General features: G+C 60.7%; 1 protein-coding gene across 1 annotated transcript in view; it reads left to right on the top strand.

The window, feature by feature from the left end:
- The window catches only part of LOC122099759 (VPS10 domain-containing receptor SorCS2-like), a gene marked incomplete at its 3' end in the record, with an annotated part of 197,048 nt that overhangs the window by 172,153 nt on the left and 4,380 nt on the right, over window positions 1-20,515 (top strand). Inside the window, exons 7-8 of the mRNA XM_042670296.1 lie at window positions 10,297-10,461; window positions 17,045-17,118. Of these exons, the coding sequence (XP_042526230.1) occupies window positions 10,297-10,461; window positions 17,045-17,118 (239 nt within the window). The remainder of the gene's footprint in view (window positions 1-10,296; window positions 10,462-17,044; window positions 17,119-20,515) is intronic.

Here is a 20,515-nt window from a genome sequence, read left to right as displayed (position 1 = left end):
GCCAAGGTGACCCACTCCATGAGCCACGCATGGCGACTGGGCTTCTCGGGCAGGGGTTCAGCTTCCTCAGTCGGGAAGGGTCCGGCACCCACTCCGCGCTGCGCCTCCAGGGTTCTCCAACCAGAGCATGCACAGGCCCCAAGTGGATAAGCACAGCCCCGATCTCTCTGCCAGCCCGGGGCGTTGGCGAGAATGGCTTCCAGGGACTTGGGCCAGCGTGTTAGCCGCCTGGACCAGCCGCGCAGTCACGCCCTCGCCTCTGCTCACAAACGTCTGATGTGAAAGTGAAAGTGTTACGGGACCCCCGGCTGTCACCTTTACCCAGCGGGCTCCCAAGGCGCTGCTAAAAAGGCGTCACACAAAGGCGCCGCGCTGGGCCCTCCCGCCTCCTACTGTTCAATTAGAAGCAGACAAATGAACAAATTGTTCCCTGATCTAATCGTACGTCGGTAATGCAACTACCCTGATAAAAGACAATCTTCCAAAACACAATCACCCCAGAGATTAGCCAGCCCCCACACTCCGCCCAAGCAAACAGGCTGCTTAGCATTGTCTACAAAATGTCTTCAGACAGTCAAACAAAACACAATTAAACCATATTCACCCCAGAGCCTCGGCGGAAAACTCTTCCGACAACAAAGAGCGTCAATAATTCTGTGGAGGAGGGAGGCCAGGCCGGCCTCTTGCCTCCCCGGGCCGCTGACGAGATTGGCCCCAGATCAGGGCTATAAAATACCGGTGATGAGTTATATTCTGTTGTCGAGTACCGGGTTTTGGAGTCAGCCTCAGGCCGGGGGAAAAGCTCATCTCCCTGTTCAATCTGTGGATGTTCTGGGGGCTGTTTCCTGACATCTCGGCAACTGTCAGGCCAGTGATTAAAACAGAACCAGCCATCTCCTGGCAATCAATTCCATAGCTGCACCTGAGGAGAGGGGTTGGGAAATTATGTGTTGGATGTTTGGCAGCCCACATCTCCAAGCAGACGCAGGACTGTGGTGGGGATTGCCCTTGCCTGGACTCCGGGGTGCATGGCTGTGGGGACCTGGGGGTTATTTCCCGTCCAGAGAGAGAAGAGCACCCCCCGCCCTAGCTACTGCAGGAGGAGGTGGAGGCTCTGTGTGCGGGGGTTCAGCATGCGCCTGCACCCCCACTCCCGGGAGGGGTCAGGAGCTGGGCTGCGGGGCTCAGCTACGGCAGGTGCTAGGTTGTGCTCGAGGCTCTGCGTGTGCAGCAGGCTCCCGTCCGCTGAGCAGAACCTTCATCCTGGCGACTGTAAACCAAAACTGGGTCTGCAGCTTGAACTCTCAGATGGAAGGAAAGGGGAGGGCAGCAGGGGAGGGGAGCACTGGTGGAGGGGGAGCAGGCTGGTCTGGGTCCGGGCAAAGTCAGCGGAAAGCAAGGCCGATACGGTCTAGGGCCGCTCGGGTCGCTCTCTCTGCCCTCCAGAGGATGAAAGGACAGGAAAATGTGGGCCGTAAGCAGAGTAAGTATATTTGGAGGTGGAAGGAGAGCTGGGAGAGAAAGTAGGAAGAAGTAGCAGACCGTCCCCCCGCATGGAGGGCTCCCTGCCCCTCACCCCAACAGGGAAGTCCAGGCTCCTCTGTTTCCCCTGCTGCGTGACCCTGTGTCCCCGGCACCTTCTATCCCTAACCAACTGCACCCCACACCTGTCCCTCAGATGGGGGTCGTGTAAAGCGTAGAAGGGAATGGAGGTCCCGTCCCAGCTTGCTGTTTGGTTGCCTAGTTCTAGAACCATCCATGGTCGGGCCTTCTTGGTCAGAAACCAGAGGAGAGCTCAGGAAAGAGTTTCATTGGTGGCCCAGCTGGGAGGGCTTGAGGGAAGGCGGTGGACAGGTGTGAAGGTCATGGTCAAGGTCATGGGTTGGAGCAAAGGTCCTGGGCACAGCGCCTCCTGCTCTGCGCTGCTGTGTACCCGTGCGGTCCTGGGAGGATACCAGGGACGCAGCCGGGGCCCGGGCCGGCGGCAGCCGAGTGGACAGCGACCATCTGAAATCTCAGATGTCTTCCCACCAAAATGACATGTGTTTGGGCAGGGGTGGCTCACACCTGTAATCCTAGCTACTCAGGGGACTGAGATGGAAGTTCGAAGCCCATCCAAGCAGGAAAGTTTGTGAGACTCTTATCTCCAACTAATTACAAAAGAAGCCGGAATGAAGCTATGGCATAACGATGGAGCACCATAGCCTTGAGCAAAATAAACTCAGCCTCAGTGCCCAGGCCCCGAGTTCAAGCCCCGGGAAAAAAGACAAGTAGATAAAATGGCAGCTGTGTCAGTTAGCTTGGCTCATGCCAGCGTGTGTGTGTGTGTGTGTGTGTGTGTGTGTGTGTGACGTTGAATAGTATTCTGTTTAAAATAGAGTTAAAATAGTCCTCATTTCACACACAGTGAGATGTTTTAAAGCATCTTTAATGAGGAGCCCGAGAGGCCTCTGGCTGGGGTGGCCGTCATAACCCAACCAGCGCCGACCCTCGGGCTGACGCAGGCCAGAGACGCCTGGGGGTGTCGGCACCCCTGGCCATACTGTCCTCTGTGGACGAGTCTCCACGAGCCTGCCTCCCACCCAGCTGTTTGTGAGCCCAACCCCACAGACAAAGCCCTGGCACCCGCCCCACCCCGGGGGCCTGGACACCGCCACTGGCCTGCCACCCATCTAGCAGCTCCCAGCACTGTGTCGCCCCTGCCCCGGCTCTGAGACGACGTCGGCCCTCCCGTCTCCTCCCAAGACTTCCTACCGCCGCCTCTGCCCGAGCCGCGGTGACCGGTGGTCTCCCCTCCGTGACCTGCGACCCCCGTCCAGCTCCAGCTTCCTATGTGCCCGAGGCCACGTCCCGAGGCAACCAGCCCCCATGACCACTGTCGGGGGCAGGCCAGTGCACTCCTGCGGCTCCCGGGGCCCCTCCAGGGGTGCCGACCCCCACGGCTGCCTTTGAGGACAAGATGGACGGTGCGGTGGACGGGAAAAGCCTCTGCTCGCCGTGGCTCATGCAGGCCGTGCGAGCCTGGGCCGCGGGGTGGGCGCCGGCACGTCGCTTCCTCTGTCTGCCTCTCTAAGCGTCACAGCCAGGTTTTCCAGGTCCCCAGCTGGGCCTCTCCATCTGGCTAGGAACCGGAGGAAGAGGGGGCCCCGGAGACAGCACCCTGGGGCCCTGTGGAAGGCGCCCCCCACCCGGCGCAGAGTGAGCGGAAGGGGAGATGTGTGGCAGGCAGCTGGCAGGGACCGGACCTTTCTGGGGGCAGTTTGTTTGCATTTGTTGAGAGGTGGCGGGGAGAGGATGGCTGGCCTTGAAGAGCAAAGGTGGGGAGGGAACAGCCGCATCAGCCCGAGCCCTGGCCAAGCAGGGTGCAGGAGCCTGGCTGAACCCCCTCCCCCCCGCCCTCCATGGGCCTGGCCCTGCACTGCGGGCTCCCTCCACCCTCCGCACCCCTGCCCCCTGCAGGCCAGCCAGGCCAGTCACAGACTGCAAGCATTTCTCCCTCCTATGCCCCCCCGGGGGCGCTGCTGGCATAGTAGCGGCTGGGTAACAGTGAGGAATACTCTAAAAGCACGGAAACCAGGATAAAAGCGGGCACTTGGAAGCCCCCCCTCTCCTGGAGGCAGACATCCATCCCTGAAGTTCGGACAGACCCCCTGCAGGCTTCTGGGAGCCATTTCTTGTCGCTGGAGGTAGAGAGGCCCTTTCTAGAATCTTCTGAGTCAGTTGTATCAGGACCCAGGAGAGGTTCAGGCAAGGGGGTGAGGAGACAAGACATGGCCTGGGTTGGAGCCAGGCTGGCAGCCCAGCCTCCCACCTGACGCCCAGCCACTCCGGCCTGTTTCCCATCTGAGAAATAGGGAGAATCGCCGCTGCCTGGCCGGTTTTCTGTAGGTGATCCATAAAGCAAGGGCTTCCCTGGGCCTGGGCCACGCTGGGCCCAGAGGTTGTTGCTTCACATGGACTAGCCGTCGGGGAAAGGAATCGCGCGGGAGTGTCGGCAGTGTGTTCTAGCAGGTGGCCCCCCAAGCCCCGCACAGGTACCATGTGCGTCTCCCCCAGAATAGTAAGCGGCAAAAATACAGCATTTAAAATAGAATCTGGTTCCCAATTTGGAAGCGCAATCTGCCCGCCTCCGCCTGGCACAACGCTAATTGATTTGTTTCCTTTGCTCCAATAATCCCTTCCTTGCTGCCCCTTTTCTCTCCCGCTCTTTCCTGGCTCACGCTGCCAACGCCGAGGCCCAAAATGGTCCCCAACCCAGATCTCTCGGTCGCTGTTTGGGGTCACTTCCAGCAGAGCCCTGGGCCGCCCCTTGGGGCTGGGCAGGCAGAGATGGGCTCATCCTCGGGCCGCTGGGCGAGGCAAGCCCAGGAGTGAGATACAGGTTGGGTCAGGCAGGCTTGGCCACCGAGGGCTTCCTGGGGAGGTGGCCCTGGAGCCTCCACGGGCAGGAATGAGTTTGGTAAGCAGGTGGTGAGAAGGCTCTCCTGGCAGAGGGCCGGGCTGGACGCTTGCTGGACCCACCCGGCAGAGCAGGACTGTCCTCTAGTTTTGCTGAAGTAGCCTGAAATTTTGTGCTCAGAAAACAAAGAGAAAGCCCTGTGGGTTCTACCACACATTGATGCTGCCATCTTTGAGAACTTAAGACTGGAATTGGAGTTGCTGGAGCCAGCATGGGGAGCCCAGCCCTGCTGCGCCTTCTCCCAGGAGCAGTGGAGGCCCAGTGCGCCTGGGGGGCACCGGGGCTGGGTGCAGCTGACCCTGGGGAGCTGGGGGTGGGGCGAGGCTGGGCGGGGACCCTGGGCTGTGCGTTCCTCTGGTCTGCCAGCCAGATTTCCATCTGGGTCCAGTTCTTCGGGCAGCCTCACGCACCCCTGACCCACGCCTGGGCCAAGGTGGCTCGGCAGCCTTGGCACTGAGCCCCAACGAGCGAATGAGGCTTTCCTGGCTTTTGCCGCTGCAGGTGACTTGAATGCGAATCAGGGTCTTCTCTGAAAGGGGGAGAGCAAATGCACCGCCTCTCCGTGCCCCTGGGGCTTTCGCCCAGTGTCCAGCGGCACCCTCGCGGGATTTTATTGCACGTCAGAGGCACGAGAAAGGCGTTGGTTTGCCCAAAGTGCACAGCCCAGCTGGAGGCTGAAACCACTGGGTTGTAGGGAAATGCTGGAGTTGAATTCAAGGCACACAACTCACTGAGATGAGGTCTGAGCAACTTCTCTCCTTCTGCTGGCCTTGAACCCCCATCCTCCTGGTCTGTGCCTCCTGAGTGGCTGTGCTGGTGGTTGTAAGCCACCATGCCCTGCTGTGGCCCCGGCGGGCAGGCCCGGGGTGGGGCAGACCCTGGCGAAGCCATGGGCAGGACATCTGGTTTTCATCTCCCCTGGCTCTCTGGGGCTTGCGTGCAGCGAGGAAACGGCACTCGGGTGTGCCGGGGCCAAAAGAGCAAAGGAGAGCCGGGCCTGGCTGCTCCGTCAGCCTGGCGTTGAGTTACAGCTCCGAGTATTAAATAAATATTCATGAGCGCCTGGTGATATAAATAAGTGATTAAACAAGTAAATACAGGAGGAGAGAGAAACCTCCGGGTGGAGGCATTCCCGAGAATGTGTGCAGCTCCGGGCGCTGGGCAGAGACCCCACTGGAGACGCCGGCGGGGGGGGGGGGTTGCCCTCCGCAGACGCCGCGTGGGGGAGGAGGAGCAGGTCTGCAGTGCGCCCCACATGGGGCCCGGGCCCGCCATGTCCGGCAGCAGTGCCCGCGCTGCCCCACGCCGTCCTTCCCGGTGTGCCCCCGCCGCTGCCCGGCCTGGGACTGTGCCACAGCCAGGCAGAGGCCAGCAGTAGGGAAAAGTGCGTGCACAGTGTGAAGAACCTCGGCCTCCCCCCACCGCTTTTTGCATCTTCTCCATGTATCTGAGATGAAAAAGTTACTTAAACTAAACAGTGGATTTCAGCTGGGCACCAGTGGCTCACATCCGTCATCCTAGCGACTTAGAAAGCTGTGCTGTGAGGACCACAGTTCAAAGCCAGCCCAGGAAGGAAAGTCCATGAGACTCTTGTAGTTAACCACCAAAAAGCTGGCAATAGAGCCTTGAATACGAGCCTTGAACAATAAAGCTCACAGATAGTGCCCAGGCCCTGAGTTCAAGCCCCAGGACCAGGGCGCGCACGCGCACACACACACACGCGCGCACACACGCACATGCACACACATACACACACGCACACACACATACACACACACACACGCACATGCACACGCACACACACGCGCACACACACACATGCACACACACACACACACACACACACACACACACACACACACACACACACACACACACATACTTCCTTCTGACAAAGCCACCCAGGCCGCCTTCCATCCTGCTCCCCAGCATTCATTCCCCTGACAGCAGTCCCTTCACATCCGGCCTTGGGGTGTCCTCCCTCGGCCCTGGTCCAGGGAGCACGTGGAGAGCGTGCCTGCTTGCAGCCCTCCCTGTGGGGGGCACTGCGCCCCGCCAGCCCTGCGGTGCCCTCCCTGCACACCCCACGCCAGGTAGGCCGTCCCAGGACACAGCCCTGGTCCCTGGGGAGGGGCGCTGTGTTCCGGAGGGGGACCCCTGCTCCCAGGCAGCTCATGCAGGCTCTCCTGGAGAACGCCATCCTACGGCTGGCGGAGGGGGGGGGGGGGGCGGGGGGGGATTGATCGGCGCTCTGGGGCTTGATTGTCTTCTGGAGACAGGCAGGGCCCGGAGGCCTTCTCAAGGCAGTGCCTGTGCCAAGGGCCGAAGCCCACAGCCTCCCCAGAGTGTCTCCCCACCCCACGGGCCTGCCGGGCTCCAGGCCCTGCAGAGCGTCCCTAAAAGCTTCACAGTCAGATGCTCCCTTCTGCCGGCTCCATCCCAGTCACCTGTGTGACCCCAGCAGCCTGCTCTCCCTCTCTGTGCCTCAGCGTCCCCACCTAGCAAGCAGGGGTGACAACAGCGTAAGAATTCCCTTCCAGAGTTGTGCACAGACATCCTAGACACATCCTAAACACACGTTCAGTGAACGCTCACCTGGGTCAGGTACCAGGAGAAGGGTCATCAAGGGAACCCGGGGAGGCACTCCACGACTCCCCGCTCCACAACTACCCCCCGCCCGCGGCCCCAACGCGGTGGCTGGGGCGCGCTCTGCCCGTCCTGCCTGAGCAGCCCTGCGGGAGCCGGCATCCGCACAGCGCGGCTCAATGAGCAGGAAGCTGACAGAATGGCAGGGGCAGCAGGCCTTGGCCTCTCGGGGCTCTCTGGGCCTTGGCCTCTCGGGGCTCTCCGGGTGTCCTGACGCGTGGCTGATGCCTCAAAGCCCCCTCCTTCCCCTGCAGCCTTCCTGTGGGGGAGGGGCTTGGCCAGGCGGAGCACTGTGGGGAGGGGGCGCTTCGTGATGCCCTGGGCCAGTTTCAAAGCAGCTTTGTGCCTGACGTCTCTGTGCAGACTCCCTGCCACCGCCGCCGGTCACCGTGGCGATGTGCGATGGGGCGCAGCAGGGACAGCCGCGGCCGTACGACATCAACCCAGCCGCCGGGGCTTCTAGCCCGCCGGCCCGCCCTCCCTCGGGAGCGGCTCCTGGACCCTGTCGCTCCCGGGGTGGGAGGGTGCTGGGGAACGTGACACCGCTTCCCACTGTGCAGGGCGTCCACGAAGCCACGCGCCTGCCGAGTGGCTGCTGAGCCAAGCCCACCGCTGGGGGCTGAGGACAGCTCCGGCGCGCATGGGGGTGGATGTCCCAGTCAGGGGGGTCATGCAGTGGGGGAGGGGATGGGGGGCTGAGGACAGCTCCGGCCCACGCGTGGGGGTGGGCATGCAGTGGGGGAGGGGCTGAGGACAGCTCCGGCCCACACGTGGGGGTGGGCGTGCAGTGGGGGAGGGGCTGAGGACAGCTCTGGCCCACACGTGGGGGTGGGTGTGCAGTGGGGGAGGGGGGTGGGGGGCTGAGGACAGCTCTGGCACACGCGTGGGGGTGGGCGTGCAGTGGGGGAGGGGGGCGGGGGGCTGAGGACAGCTCCGGCCCACGCGTGGGGTGATGTTCCAGTCAGGGGGGTCATGCAGTGGGGGAGGGGGGCGGGGGGCTGAGGACAGCTCCGGCCCACGCGTGGGGTGATGTTCCAGTCAGGGGGGTCATGCAGTGGGGGAGGGGAGCGGGGGGCTGAGGACAGCTCCGGCCCACGCGTGGGGTGATGTTCCAGTCAGGGGGGGGGTCATGCAGTGGGGGAAGGGAGCGGGGGGCTGAGGACAGCTCCGGCACACGCGTGGGGGTGGGCATGCAGTGGGGGAGGGGAGCGGGGGGCTGAGGACAGCTCTGGCCCACGCGTGGGGGTGGGCATGCAGTGGGGGAGGGGCTGAGGACAGCTCCGGCCCACGCGTGGGGTGATGTTCCAGTCGGGGGGGGTCATGCAGTGGGGGAGGGGGGCGGGGGGCTGAGGACAGCTCCGGCACATGCGTGGGGTGATGCTCCAGTCGGGGGGGGGGGGGGCGCGGGCGCTGTCGCTTCTCCTCCTTGAGGCCCAGCTGTCAGCCCAGCTCTGCCGCTCCCGGTGTCTGGTGCTCCCGCCCAGCCGCGGCCTGGGTGACTGGCAGAGGAACCCCCCCCCCCAGTTTCTTTGCCCCATCTCTCTGCTTCTCTGACTCTTCTTATGAGGGCATCATCACTGAACGTGGGGCCACCCCACACCCCGGATGCTCTCATCCTGAGCTCCCTGACTGCATCGCCAGGACCCTGTGTCTAAGCAAGGTCCGTTCACAGGTGCGGGCAGGACGGGGAGGACTCACACTTTCATAAGACACCAGCCATCCCAATCGACTCTCCAGAGCTGGGCCCTGGTTTAAGTGGCAGAGTGCCAAGTAAATCTACACTCTGCATTCAGAACCCCAGTACTGCCAAAAATAAAAGGAATAGAACCTTCTGCTACTTGCCCGATCGCCCTGTGTTCACCACAACCAACCCCTCCACCCCCGTCTCCGTCAGTCCCTTGGGCCTGCCTCTGAATTCCTGGGTCACTGTTGACCTGAGACGTGCCCTCTCTGCCATCTACGGCCTCCTCCTCCTCATCCCCCTTCTTCCTCCACCCTGCCCTACTTGGCTTCCTGGAGGACCCCAGTCAGCTCCGAGCCCTGATTCAGATGTGAACGGTGCTGTGCCCCGTCTCAGCTTCCTCCAGGACAGTCTCTAATGGCTGAGACCTTGAGTCTGGGGTTCACAGTGGTACACAATAGTACTGGCTCCACTCATGGGTGGGTGGGTGGAAGGATGAGTGGATGGGGGTGGGGGTGGGGGAGTAGGGGATGGATGGATGGGTGATGGATGGATGGATGGATGGATGAGTGGACAGGTAAGTAGATGGATGGATGGATGAATAGAGAGATGAGTGGATAGATGGATGAGATGAATGGATGCATGGATAGATGCATGGATGGATGATGGATGGATGATAGGTGATGGATGATGGATGAGTAGATGGATGGATGGATGGATGGATGGATGATGGATGGATGGATGGATGATGGATGGATGGATGGATGATGGATGATGGACAAATGGATAGATGGATGAATGGATGTTGGATGGATGAATGGATGCATGGATGGATGGATCGATAATGGATGATGGATGGATGATGCACGGATGGGTGGAAGATGGATGATGGATGGATGGATGGGTGATGGACGAATGGATGAATGGGTGATGGGTAATGGATGGATGGATGGATAGATGACGGATGAATGGATGGATGGGTGATGGATGATGGATGATGGATGGATGGACGAATGATGGATGGATGATGGATGAATGGATGGATGGGTAATGGATGATGGATGATGGATGGATGGGTGATGGGTGATGGATGGATGGATGGATGATGGATGTATGGATGGATGGGTGATGGATGATGGATGGATGGATGGGTGATGGGTGATGGATGGATGGATGATGGATGAATGGATGATGGATGATGGATGGTAGATGAATGGATGGATGAGTGATTGATGGATGGATGGATGATGGATGAATGGATGGATGGGTGATGGGTGATAGATGGATGGATGGATGGATGATGGATGGATGGATGGATAGGTGATGGATGGATGGATGGATAATGGACAGATGACGGATGGATGATGGGTGATGGATGATGGATGGATGGATGGATGGAAGGATTGCACCGAGCATGGTGTTGGAGTAGACCAGCTGTTCCCATGTGTGTGGAGGGGGCAGCACCCAAGCACTTGAGAGGCTCAGAACCCCTGCCTGCTTTGTGTTTCAGCTTATCCTCGTGAGCTCTTCCCTGAGCGCCCGGGAGCAGAGCCTGTTCCTCAGCACAGATGAGGGTGCCAGCTTCCAGAGGCAGCCCATCCCCTTCCTCGTGGAGACCCTCATCTTCCACCCCAAGCAGGAAGACAAGGTCCTTGCCTACACCAAGGAGAGCAAGGTGAGCTGGCACAGGCCGGGCGTGCTCTGTGTGGCGGCACATCCACCCAGGCCTTGCTGGCCAACGCCAGGCTGGACAGACATCAAGTCAGAGCAGAAGCTCAGAGCCCGAGCTGTGGGCTTGTGCAGGGCCCAGCTGGGGGTGGGAGGTACGGCGCTGGGCCAACACTGCTGTGTGTGTGGCTGTGTGTTGGTGTCACTGCTGTGTGGCTGTGTGTTGGTGTCAGGAGTCACGCCACGTGGCACTGGCATGTGACAGCAGTTAGACGTAAGGGACGTGGGCTGCACCGAGGCTGGTGAGGCGGAGTCAGGAAGTCACAGCCACTGTGGGAAGGCGCCACGATTGGTATGCAAAGAGGAGCCACAGAGGGGCGCCTTCCGGAATGTTCCACACACCTTCCCCTACCAGCACCACTGGGCCTTTCCCTTCCTCCTCAGCAGCAAGAGTGAATTCTCCTTCAGTCCTCCCTGGGAGCCGTGGCCCATGGCCCCATGGGAAGTAAGTGCAAGAGAAGAGGTCCCAGGCAGAGAAGAAGAGCTGTGCAGGGTGGGGCGGAACTGGGCCGCGGAGAGCCCGCCCCTCCCCGGGCCTGAGGGGCTGCGTGGGAGAGGCCAGGGCCTGGGAGAGCTGGGCAGGCACTGCTGTTGCTGCTACCACTCCAGGGAGCATCCTCCTCTTTCCCAGGTGCGGGTCGCTGCAGTGTCCCTTGGCTAATGGCCGCATCACATTCCATCTTCTAGGGCCATGTAACCAAACCTCTGCTCCATTTCTGTGATGGCCATTGTGCATGTGCATAGGTGTACATGGTGCACACATGAGTCACGCATGCCCCTAGGTGTACACATGGGAAGTCTCCCACAGCCCCCCTTGTGTTGGGATCCATGTGGTCACACTGTGCGCCCACCCCGGTGATTCCCACGCCTTCACTGTGATGGCCACCAAGTCCCTTTTACTCTGAAGAGAACAGTCACAGTTCTGAGATTCGATGTGATTGCCTTTCAAAGAGACCGTTCAAAGAAATCATCTTTAAGTTGTTATACGAAGGTTCAGGAATGGATAGATAGATAGATAGACAGACAGACTGATAGATGAATGGAGAATGAATGGATGGATGATAGATGGAAGGATGATGGATGGATGGATGGATGGATGGCTTCTGGTTGGATGGATGATGGATGATAGATGGATGATGGATGATGGATGGATGATGGATGATGGATGGATGGATGATGGATGATGGATGGATGATGGCTGGATGATGGATGGATGATGGATGATGGATGGATGGATGATGGATGATGGATGGATGGATGAGGATGATGGATGGATGGATGATGGATGGATGATGGATGTATGTATGGATGTATGGATGATGGATGGGTGATGGATGATGGATGGATGGATGATAAATGATGGATGGATGATAGGTGGAAGGATGATGGATGGATGATGGATGATGGATGGATGATAGATGGAAGGATGATGGATGGATGATGGATGATGGATGGATGGATGATAAATGATGGAAAGATGATGGATGGATGATGGATGATGGATGATGGATGGATGATGGATGATGGATGGATGATGGATGATGGATGGATGATGGATGATGGATGGATGATGGATGGATGATGGATGGATGATAGGTGGAAGGATGATGGATGGATGATGGATGATGGATGGATGATGGATGGATGATGGATGATGGATGGATGATGGATGGATGATGGATGGATGATAAATGATGGAAGGATGATGGATGGATGATGGATGATGGATGGATGGATGGATGGATGGATGATGGATGATGGATGGATGATAGGTGGAAGGATGATGGATGGATGATGGATGGATTATGATGCTGGATGCTGGATGATGGATGAAAAGTATAAGGATGAGGGATGATGGATGGATGGATGGATGGATAAATGATGGATCGATTAGGATGTTGGACGGATGGATGGATGATGGATGATGGATGGCTGATTGGTGGTCTCTATCCACAGGAATAAGCAGGTCAGTGGAGACTCCTGGTGGAGGAGGACGGCCACCTCCATCCCCGCAGCTGTCCTTGCTGTCTGACATGGCCACTTGTCCCAGGGCCGCCTCTGCCCAGCATCTTTCTCGGGACTATGTGTGATCTGGATATTAATAGCGCTACTTAGCCTTCCATGTAATTAGACTGAAACACAATCACGGAGACTTATTTTCCCACAGAAATTGACTGCTTTACAATTGCTCTTTAATTTATGGTGCCCTGAAAAATTAATGGAGCTGAAATCTTGGTTATTTTCCTTGGTTCTTTTTCTGCGACTAGCAGGGAAGTCAGAGGGGGAGGAACAAAGGTTTCGTTGAGGTGAAGAAGGGTTTGGAGGATTAATCGCAGTGGCAGCGGGGCTCTGTCCTGGGGACTTCACGGCTTTTCAAAGCTCTTTAGTGCCAAGCTCTCGACTCTAACACGTTTGGTATCTTGGGCAATGCAGCTCGGAGTCCCTCCCTCCCTCTACCCAGGGTGCCCAGAGCGGTGCACGCTGAGAATCAGCCCTGGGGTGCTGGGGGTGCTGGGCTCGGCTGGACTTTGATGACATGAAGCTGGGTGTGGCTACTGGGCTTCAGGCCTTCGCCTGACTCTTCTAGGGGCAAAGCAAGCCACCCAGAAGCTTGAGTGGCGGCTTTGACCCCCACTAACACCACTGACCGAAGAAAGTCACACGGAGCCACGTCCCCAAAGTGGTAGAGACCAGGTGCTCCTCCCGCCAGGTGCCTGCCCTTCTCTGCCAGTGCTCCCTGCCCCCCTTGGGCTGCCCTGTACCCCTCCCCTCCCTGGCTATGCCATCACAATTTGGAGTGCTCCCGGGCCCCCGTTAACCTGCACAGACCTCCTGCATACCAGCCCCCTCCCCCACGCTTTCTGAGGCTCTGCAAACACGGGTGGCTCCAGGGACCGGTAGGAGGGGAAGTCCCGGCACGTCCCATGCAGCTCACTGCAGACCACGCGCTGAGGATGGCGCAGGAGCTGGCACCAGTTCGCGTTCCCTGGGCCTGGCCATGGCCCGGCTCTGCAGGCAGAGCTGCGGACAGGCCCGTCTGAGACGTAGTCAGGCTCGCTTTCGTTTTTGCTGGTCCTGGAGCTTCATCTCTGGGGCTGGGCGCTGTCCCTGAGCTTCTTTTGTTCAAGGTCAGTGCTCTACCACTTGAGCCACGATGCCACTTCTGTCTTTTTAAGTAGTTTTTCTTTGGAGATAGCGTCTCAGGGTGTTTCCTGCCCAGGCTGGCTTCCAACTGTGATCCTCAGCTGTCAGGTAGGATTATAGGCGTGAGCCACCGGCGCCCGGCTGGACTCACTTCTTTGTCTTATTCAACTTACCTCCCATCAGGACCCTCTTCTACTCTCCTTAACTCCACGGGAGTCTGGGGCAGAGCCAAGACTGCCTTCCAGATACACAGGGGAGTAATAGCATCCAGGGGGCTAGTCGAGTTCTTCTTCCCTGCAAGGGGAGTCTGAGTAGGTCTGTTGTTACTTTCTAACACAACAAACGTGGAGAAACAAAGGTGATGGCACAGAGAAAGGCAGGAAAAAGAAAGCCACAGGAACACGGGCTGCGTTTATCCAAGTCCAAGTGCTGGGTGGGGAGGGCGGGTCCTGTGGTCACACTCAGAGCTTGGTGTGTGCATGGGGGGCGGAGTGTGAGGGTCCTGTGGTTTCCAGTGAGGGGTGGGCATTGCCTGAGGCCGCAGATGTCCGGCGCTGTGTTTGTAGCTCTCTGTGGCCCCAGTCCTCACAGGTGAAGCGATCAGACTTCTCCTGAGCAATGGAGCAGTTCCCATAGGGTGAGCCATGAGACCTCCGTCTCATCTGGGCCCATCTTTGCTCTGGCCGTTTGTACCTGAGGCTCAGGGCGTGGCTTATGCCGGGCCACGTGAAGGAAGCTCTGTAGAACCTCTCCAAGGAGAGGCTTCCGGCTGGGCGTGCCAAAGACACTGGCGTGGCCGGGACCCCAACCCCCAGGAGCCTCGCCCTCTGCAGGCCCGCAAGGGGTTGGCCTGGCTCACTGGGCCAGACACAGGAGGCCAGGGTGGATCTGGGCAGCTGAAGGGGCTGTCGCTGCGGCCCACACCTGGCCAAAGCCAGGACAGGAAGTCCAGCTGCTGCCTCCCACTCCCCACACCAGGACCAGGTTTCTGTGACACGCTGGTCACCAGAAGTGTCCCACTGGGCCAGGGAAGTGCTCCCTTCCTCCTTGGCCCTCCAAACCTCTCACAGAAGCCGGGCACCGGTGGCTCACACCTGTGATTCTAGCTACTCAGGAGGCTGAGATCTGAGGATCACGGCTCCAAGCCAGCCTGAGCAGGAAAGTCCATGAGACTCTGATCTCCAATGAACCACCAGAAAACCGGAAGAGGCGCTGTGGCTCAAGTGGTAGAGCACCAGCCATGAGCAAAAAAGCTCAGAGACAGCACCCAGTGTTAGGAAACTGAGTCATTAGAATAAAGAGCAGGGAACAGCCTGGACAGACCAGATCAACTGTAACGGAAGGTTGAAGAGGGACGCCATGGTGACGGGAGAGTCAGGAGGCACAGGCGTGGCTTAACAGCGGCTGGGGTGGACGGACTTGAATAGGGGGTCACGGGTGGCAGGCAGGGTCCCAGGTAGCTGGAGGGTTCAAAGACTTTCCCAGGTCTGTGGTACAGGTCTGTCCGGCTGTCACCTGAGAGGGTGGGGAGTGAAGATTCCGGGCTGGAGGATTTGGGGAAGGGGAGTCGGTGGCCAAGCCATGGGAACAATAGTGAGTTACGCAAACAAAGCAGATTCCCATCACGCAGGCCTTGAGTGCAAGCCCCAGGGCTACCACACGTGCACACTCACGCACACACAGGTGTGTCCCTGTGTGCATGCACACAGATTCAAAGGCGAGGGCTTCATCATGCCAGGGCAGCTCCCGTGTCCGCGGGTAGGGCGTAGACACACAGTGAGCCCACGGGCCGGCCCCCGTGTCCGAGGGTAGAGCATAGACACGCAGTGAGCCCACGGGCCGGCTCCCGTGTCCAAGGGTAGAGTGTAGACACACGGTGAGCCCACGGGCCGGCTCCTGTGTCCGCGGGTAGGGCGTAGACACATGGTGAGCCGACGGGTCGGCTCCCATGTCCGTGGGTAGGACGTAGACAGGCGGTGAGCCCACGGGGCAGCTCCCGTGTCCATGGATAGAGAGCGTAGACACACAGCCCACGGGCTGGCTCCCGTGTCCGAGGGTAGAGCGTAGACACACAGTGAGCCCACGGGGCGGCTCCCGTGTCCTCGGGTAGAGCGTAGACACGCAGTGAGCCCACGGGCTGGCTCCCGTGTCTGCGAGTAGAGTGTAAACACGCAGTGAGCCAACGGGCCGGCCCCCGTGTCTGCGGGTAGAGCGTAGACACGCAGTGAGCCCTCGGGCCGGCTCCCGTGTCTGCGGGTAGAGTGTAAACACGCAGTGAGCCCTCGGGCTGGCTCCCGTGTCCGCAGGTAGAGCATAGAACGCAGTGAGGGCAGGTCCGGCAGGAGGAGTCGTCCACACGCCTGGCCTGCAGAGCGGAAATTCTTCCTCTCTGGCCTTCAGGGATCGGGCTGTAAGCTCTTGCCCTGGAGTCAAACGTGCGCATCCACTCGGAAAACAGGCTGCCTGAGCACCTGGCTGGAGAGGAGGCTCGGCCTGGGGCTGGGCCTGGGGGGCCGGCCCAGCAGAGTGCCAGGTGGGAGGGAAGAGGCCCAGGTGGGGGAAGTGAGCCCCTGGAGTGGGGGGCTTCCCTCCCACCACGCCGGGAGCCAGGGCCTGCCGGGCAGGCTGGAGGCGAGGTGGGGTGTCTATTATGGGGTCCTATGCCAGGAATCCACACCGAGGGGACTGAGAACGGGAGGCGGGGTGCATGCGGCACGTGTAACTTCCACATGCAGTGGGAGGCCTGCGGCGGCCGGCCAGAGCATCAGGTGGGGCTTGGACGCAGAGCTGCAGCGCAGACACAGGAACTGCAGGTGGGAGGGAGGAAGAAGAGGCTGTCCAGGAATGGGGACAGCGCTGACCCCAGAGAGACGTGCAGGAAGAGTGTGATTGGCCGGGGAGGCGGAGCCGCGTGCCGGACGGGCAAGGCACCCTTCCCAGTGGAGGGCGGGGGGCAGGGAGGGGGGAGCCAGATGGAGGCCGTGTCTCCACCTCTGGACAGGCAAGTTTCGGGGGTACTCACCTGTGGTGTAGCACCAACGGCTCCGGAGCTGAAGGAACAAGGATTTCATTGTCCAGTGTAGCATAGAACCTTCCAGAACAGCTTGCATCTACAGAAACCCAGGAGAGGTCCTCTCCCCCTCCCCCCCAAGCTGGGGCGGCCAAGATCACTGAATGACGTGGAGCCTGCGCCCGCTTTCCCGCAGGGGCAGGGAGGGACACCTGTCCTGCGGTGATCTCTGGGGTCCCCCCTGGACACTGGCCAGTGTAGGAGAGGTAGGGTGGCCGTGGGAACAGTGGAGTTGTAGCGCCTGCGCTCCTGCAGCCCTGGCCGCGGGCTGTCCCCGGTCCTGATGGAATCCCCGTCTCCCCTCTCTGCCCTGCAGCTCTACGTGTCCTCCGACCTGGGGAAGAAGTGGACACTTCTGCAGGAGCGTGTGACCAAAGACCGCGTGTTCTGGTGAGAGCCCGTCCGCCCTCCCCAGGCCACCCCCCCGGCCCTGGCGCCTCCCCTGCCCTGGGTCTGCCCGGGGAGATGGAACTTGGAAGCGGTCAAGAGTCCTGGCCGTGTCCACCTCCAGCCCTGGGGCGTCACTAGTGGCCAGGCTGTGCTACCGCTGGGCCTTCCTCTCCGCGCCTCTGCTGCTTCCTCAGGGGTAGAGGGGTGACCTGGGGGCGGGGGCTCTGCAAATGCCAGCTCGTGGTGTACCTACTTCTCTTTGCTGGAGCTGCCCCTGGCCCTGCCAGACGGGGCCCGCTCTCCTTCCCCACCCGGCCCCCTGTCGCAGGCCCGGGGCTCCCCTGCCTGGCCCCCACTGCGGATCAAGGAGCAGCCCTGTGGAGACATGCGTGTCCCCGTGTGCCCACCCTGCCGGCCACGGGGCCCAGCAGGAGGGGCCAGGGCAGGCGAGGTGGGGCTGGACCCCAGGTGAGCTTGCAGACCACACCAGACCTGGGGGGGGGCCTGCTTCTCACCCGCATTCCCCCATGGGGACCCCTCGGCCCTCAGTGGGGCAGCAAGGCCGCTGAGCCTCCCAGGACCGCTCCCTGGACACTGGACTCAGGGAGGTCTGTGCAAGGCAGCAGTGGGGAGCGGGGAGCCAAGGCCGCGGGCGCAGGGCCCCATGCCAAACTGTGACCCCCAATCCTTTTTTCTTTTTCTGTGTGTGTGCGCGCGCGTGTGCACGTGCACGCCATTACTAGGGCTTGAACTTAGGGCCTCACACTCTCGGCTTCTTCCTTCCCAGCTAGCCCTCAAACACGTGAGCCAGTTCTGGCTTTCTGTTGGTTACTTTGAGAAAGTCTTAAGGATATGTCTGCCTGGGCTGGATTTGAACCAGGATCCTCAGATCCCAAGCCTCCTGAGAAGCGGGGATTAGGGCATGAGCCACTGGCACCGGCTCTGATTCCTTCTGACTCGGCTCTCTCTGGAGATGGACAGTTACCTTCAGATCCTCTCCATCTGCCACACGTGTGTGCACACACACGTGCGCACATATACGCTTCCATGCCTTCCTCTTTCTGTTGCACCTGAGCACTGATTTCTAACACATGTGGACGCGGACCTTGGATCTTGTCTCTTGGCCGGGCCAAGTCTTGTCTGGGGGGGGCACTCTGGGAACGCCCCTCCCCTCTCCTCACTCGCTCCTAACCAGGAGAGGGGTTGGTTTCCTGCCTCCACCCCCCCCCCCTGTCCCGGGGCCTTCCTCAGGTCAGCACTGGCCCTGGAGACCATGTCCTCGGCTCTGGGGACGACCAAGGCTGCCCCTCCATGCGTGGCCCCCGCCGTGCCCAGCCGCCACAGACGAGCGGGAGCTGCGGCCAGAGGGCCTCGGACCCCAGGCATTCTCAGGGCCAGGGGGTGGGATTCTGGGCAGTCCGTCCACGCTGAGGCCAGTCCCAGGTCAGGCTGAGGGCGTCCCAGCCCCGCCTGGCTCGTGGAGACTCTCGGCTGGAGAGCGCACAGCGCTCAGACGTGCTGCTATCTCAGATCAGTTTCCTGTCCAAGCCCGCAGAGGTGGTGTGTGTGGGAGAGAACCGCAGCAGGCACCTGGCTGCTGGGGCGACGGGCTTCCTCCCGGAGCGTGCTGACAGCCATGACGCACTGCGCACGCGTGACGGGCTTCCTCCCGGAGCGTGTTGACAGCCAGCCGTGACGCACGCGCGCACGCGTGACGGGCTTCCTCCCGGAGCGTGCTGACAGCCGTGACGCACTGCGCACGCGTGACGGGCTTCCTCCCGGAGCGTGCTGACAGCCAGCCGTGACGCACGCGCGCACGCGTGACGGGCTTCCTCCCGGAGCGTGCTGACAGCCAGCCGTGACGCACTGCGCACGCGTGACGGGCTTCCTCCCGGAGCGTGCTGACAGCCGTGACGCACGCGCACACGCGTGACGTGCTTCCTCCCGGAGCATGCTGACAGCCGTGACGCACGCGCACACGCGTGACGTGCTTCCTCCCGGAGCGTGCTGACAGCCGTGACGGGCTTCCTCCCGGAGCGTGCTGACAGCCGTGACGCGCACGCGCGCGCACACACGCATGCTCACACGCACACACGTGAGCGCAGGTCCTAGCGGCATTTCTGCAGAGCTCTTTGTCCCTGGGTGGACGGCAGGGCCTGTGGCGGCCCGGGCCTGGCCGCACAGCACCCTCTCCCGAGGGAGGCCCGCGTGGCACCGGGGAGGTGGCGTCCTGCCCGGCGCCCGCCGCAGACCGGGCCTCACGTCATCACGGCTGCCGCCGCCGCCGGGTGCTTCCCCGGTTCATTACCACGTGCCAGGCGCGAGACTGGCTCAAAGCAATCCTCCTGGTCGTCCTCAGGCTACATGGGGAAACTGAGGCTCGGGGAGGCGGAGCACTCACCCGAGGTCATGCTGGCCCTCAGCAGCAGCTCCAGGCCTGGGCCAGATCTGACTGTGGCGGTCAACCCTGCAGCCCGGCTCTGAGCCTCGGTCTGGTCATCAGTCGATGAGTGGGTAGGTGGGTGAGCGAATAAGAAAGCGAGGGAGCGAAGGAAGGAAGGAGTGAGTCCTGAGTGAAGGGCGGCAGGGTGTGGGCAGGGGCGGCGCCACTCTACAGATGATGGTGAGGTCAAGACCCGGCACCCGTCCACAGTACTTCACACTGGATACATGCAGGGAGGTGAATGGGTGGGTGGAGGGACAGATGGATGGACGGATGGATGGTTGATAGATGGGTGGATGCACGCATGTGATGATGCTTAGTCCACTGGCGTTCTGCTGCTTGAACCAGGCCTCCAGCAATGGATAGATGGATAGATGGATGCTGGATGTGTGTGGGGATGGATGGATGGTGGATGGGTGGATATGCAGGTGGATGGATGACTAGTGATAAATGGTGGGTGGATGGCCGCACGGCTGGGCGGCTGGCTGGATAATGGATGGGGAGATGGAGTGAATGGGTGGATGGCTGTGTAGCTGGAGGAATTAAAGATGGGCAAAGGCATGTATGTTTACATGAGCGGATGGGGTAAGTTCAGATGACTGGGTAGATGGACGGGTGCGTGGATGGACAGGTGGACTTATGACGGGGGACAGTGGACAGGTAGTGCACAGGTGGTGATGCTGACCAGCTTCTCGCCCTCCTGCGTGCTCCTGGGGAGCAAAGGCTGTGACTGTTGGTCTCTGCATCCTTGGCTCCTGCCACGCCGCACTCTGCAGACTTTTCTTAAAACAGGGCATGCTGAGGGCAGGTGGCTGGGGGCGACGGCCACTCAATGCTGATGGCGTGGAGAGCTGTGCCCCAGACACCAGTGCCCCCGCGTGCTGGGAGCCGGGGGGAGGGCACACCCGTGCCCCCGCGTGCTGGGAGGGAGGAGAGGGCACACCGGTGCCCCCG

This window comes from Dipodomys spectabilis, unplaced genomic scaffold (genome assembly GCF_019054845.1).
Source record: "Dipodomys spectabilis isolate Male_0828 unplaced genomic scaffold, ASM1905484v1 ptg000532l, whole genome shotgun sequence".
Lineage (NCBI taxonomy): Eukaryota > Metazoa > Chordata > Mammalia > Rodentia > Heteromyidae > Dipodomys > Dipodomys spectabilis.
This window is presented reverse-complemented; position numbering and strand designations above follow the sequence as displayed.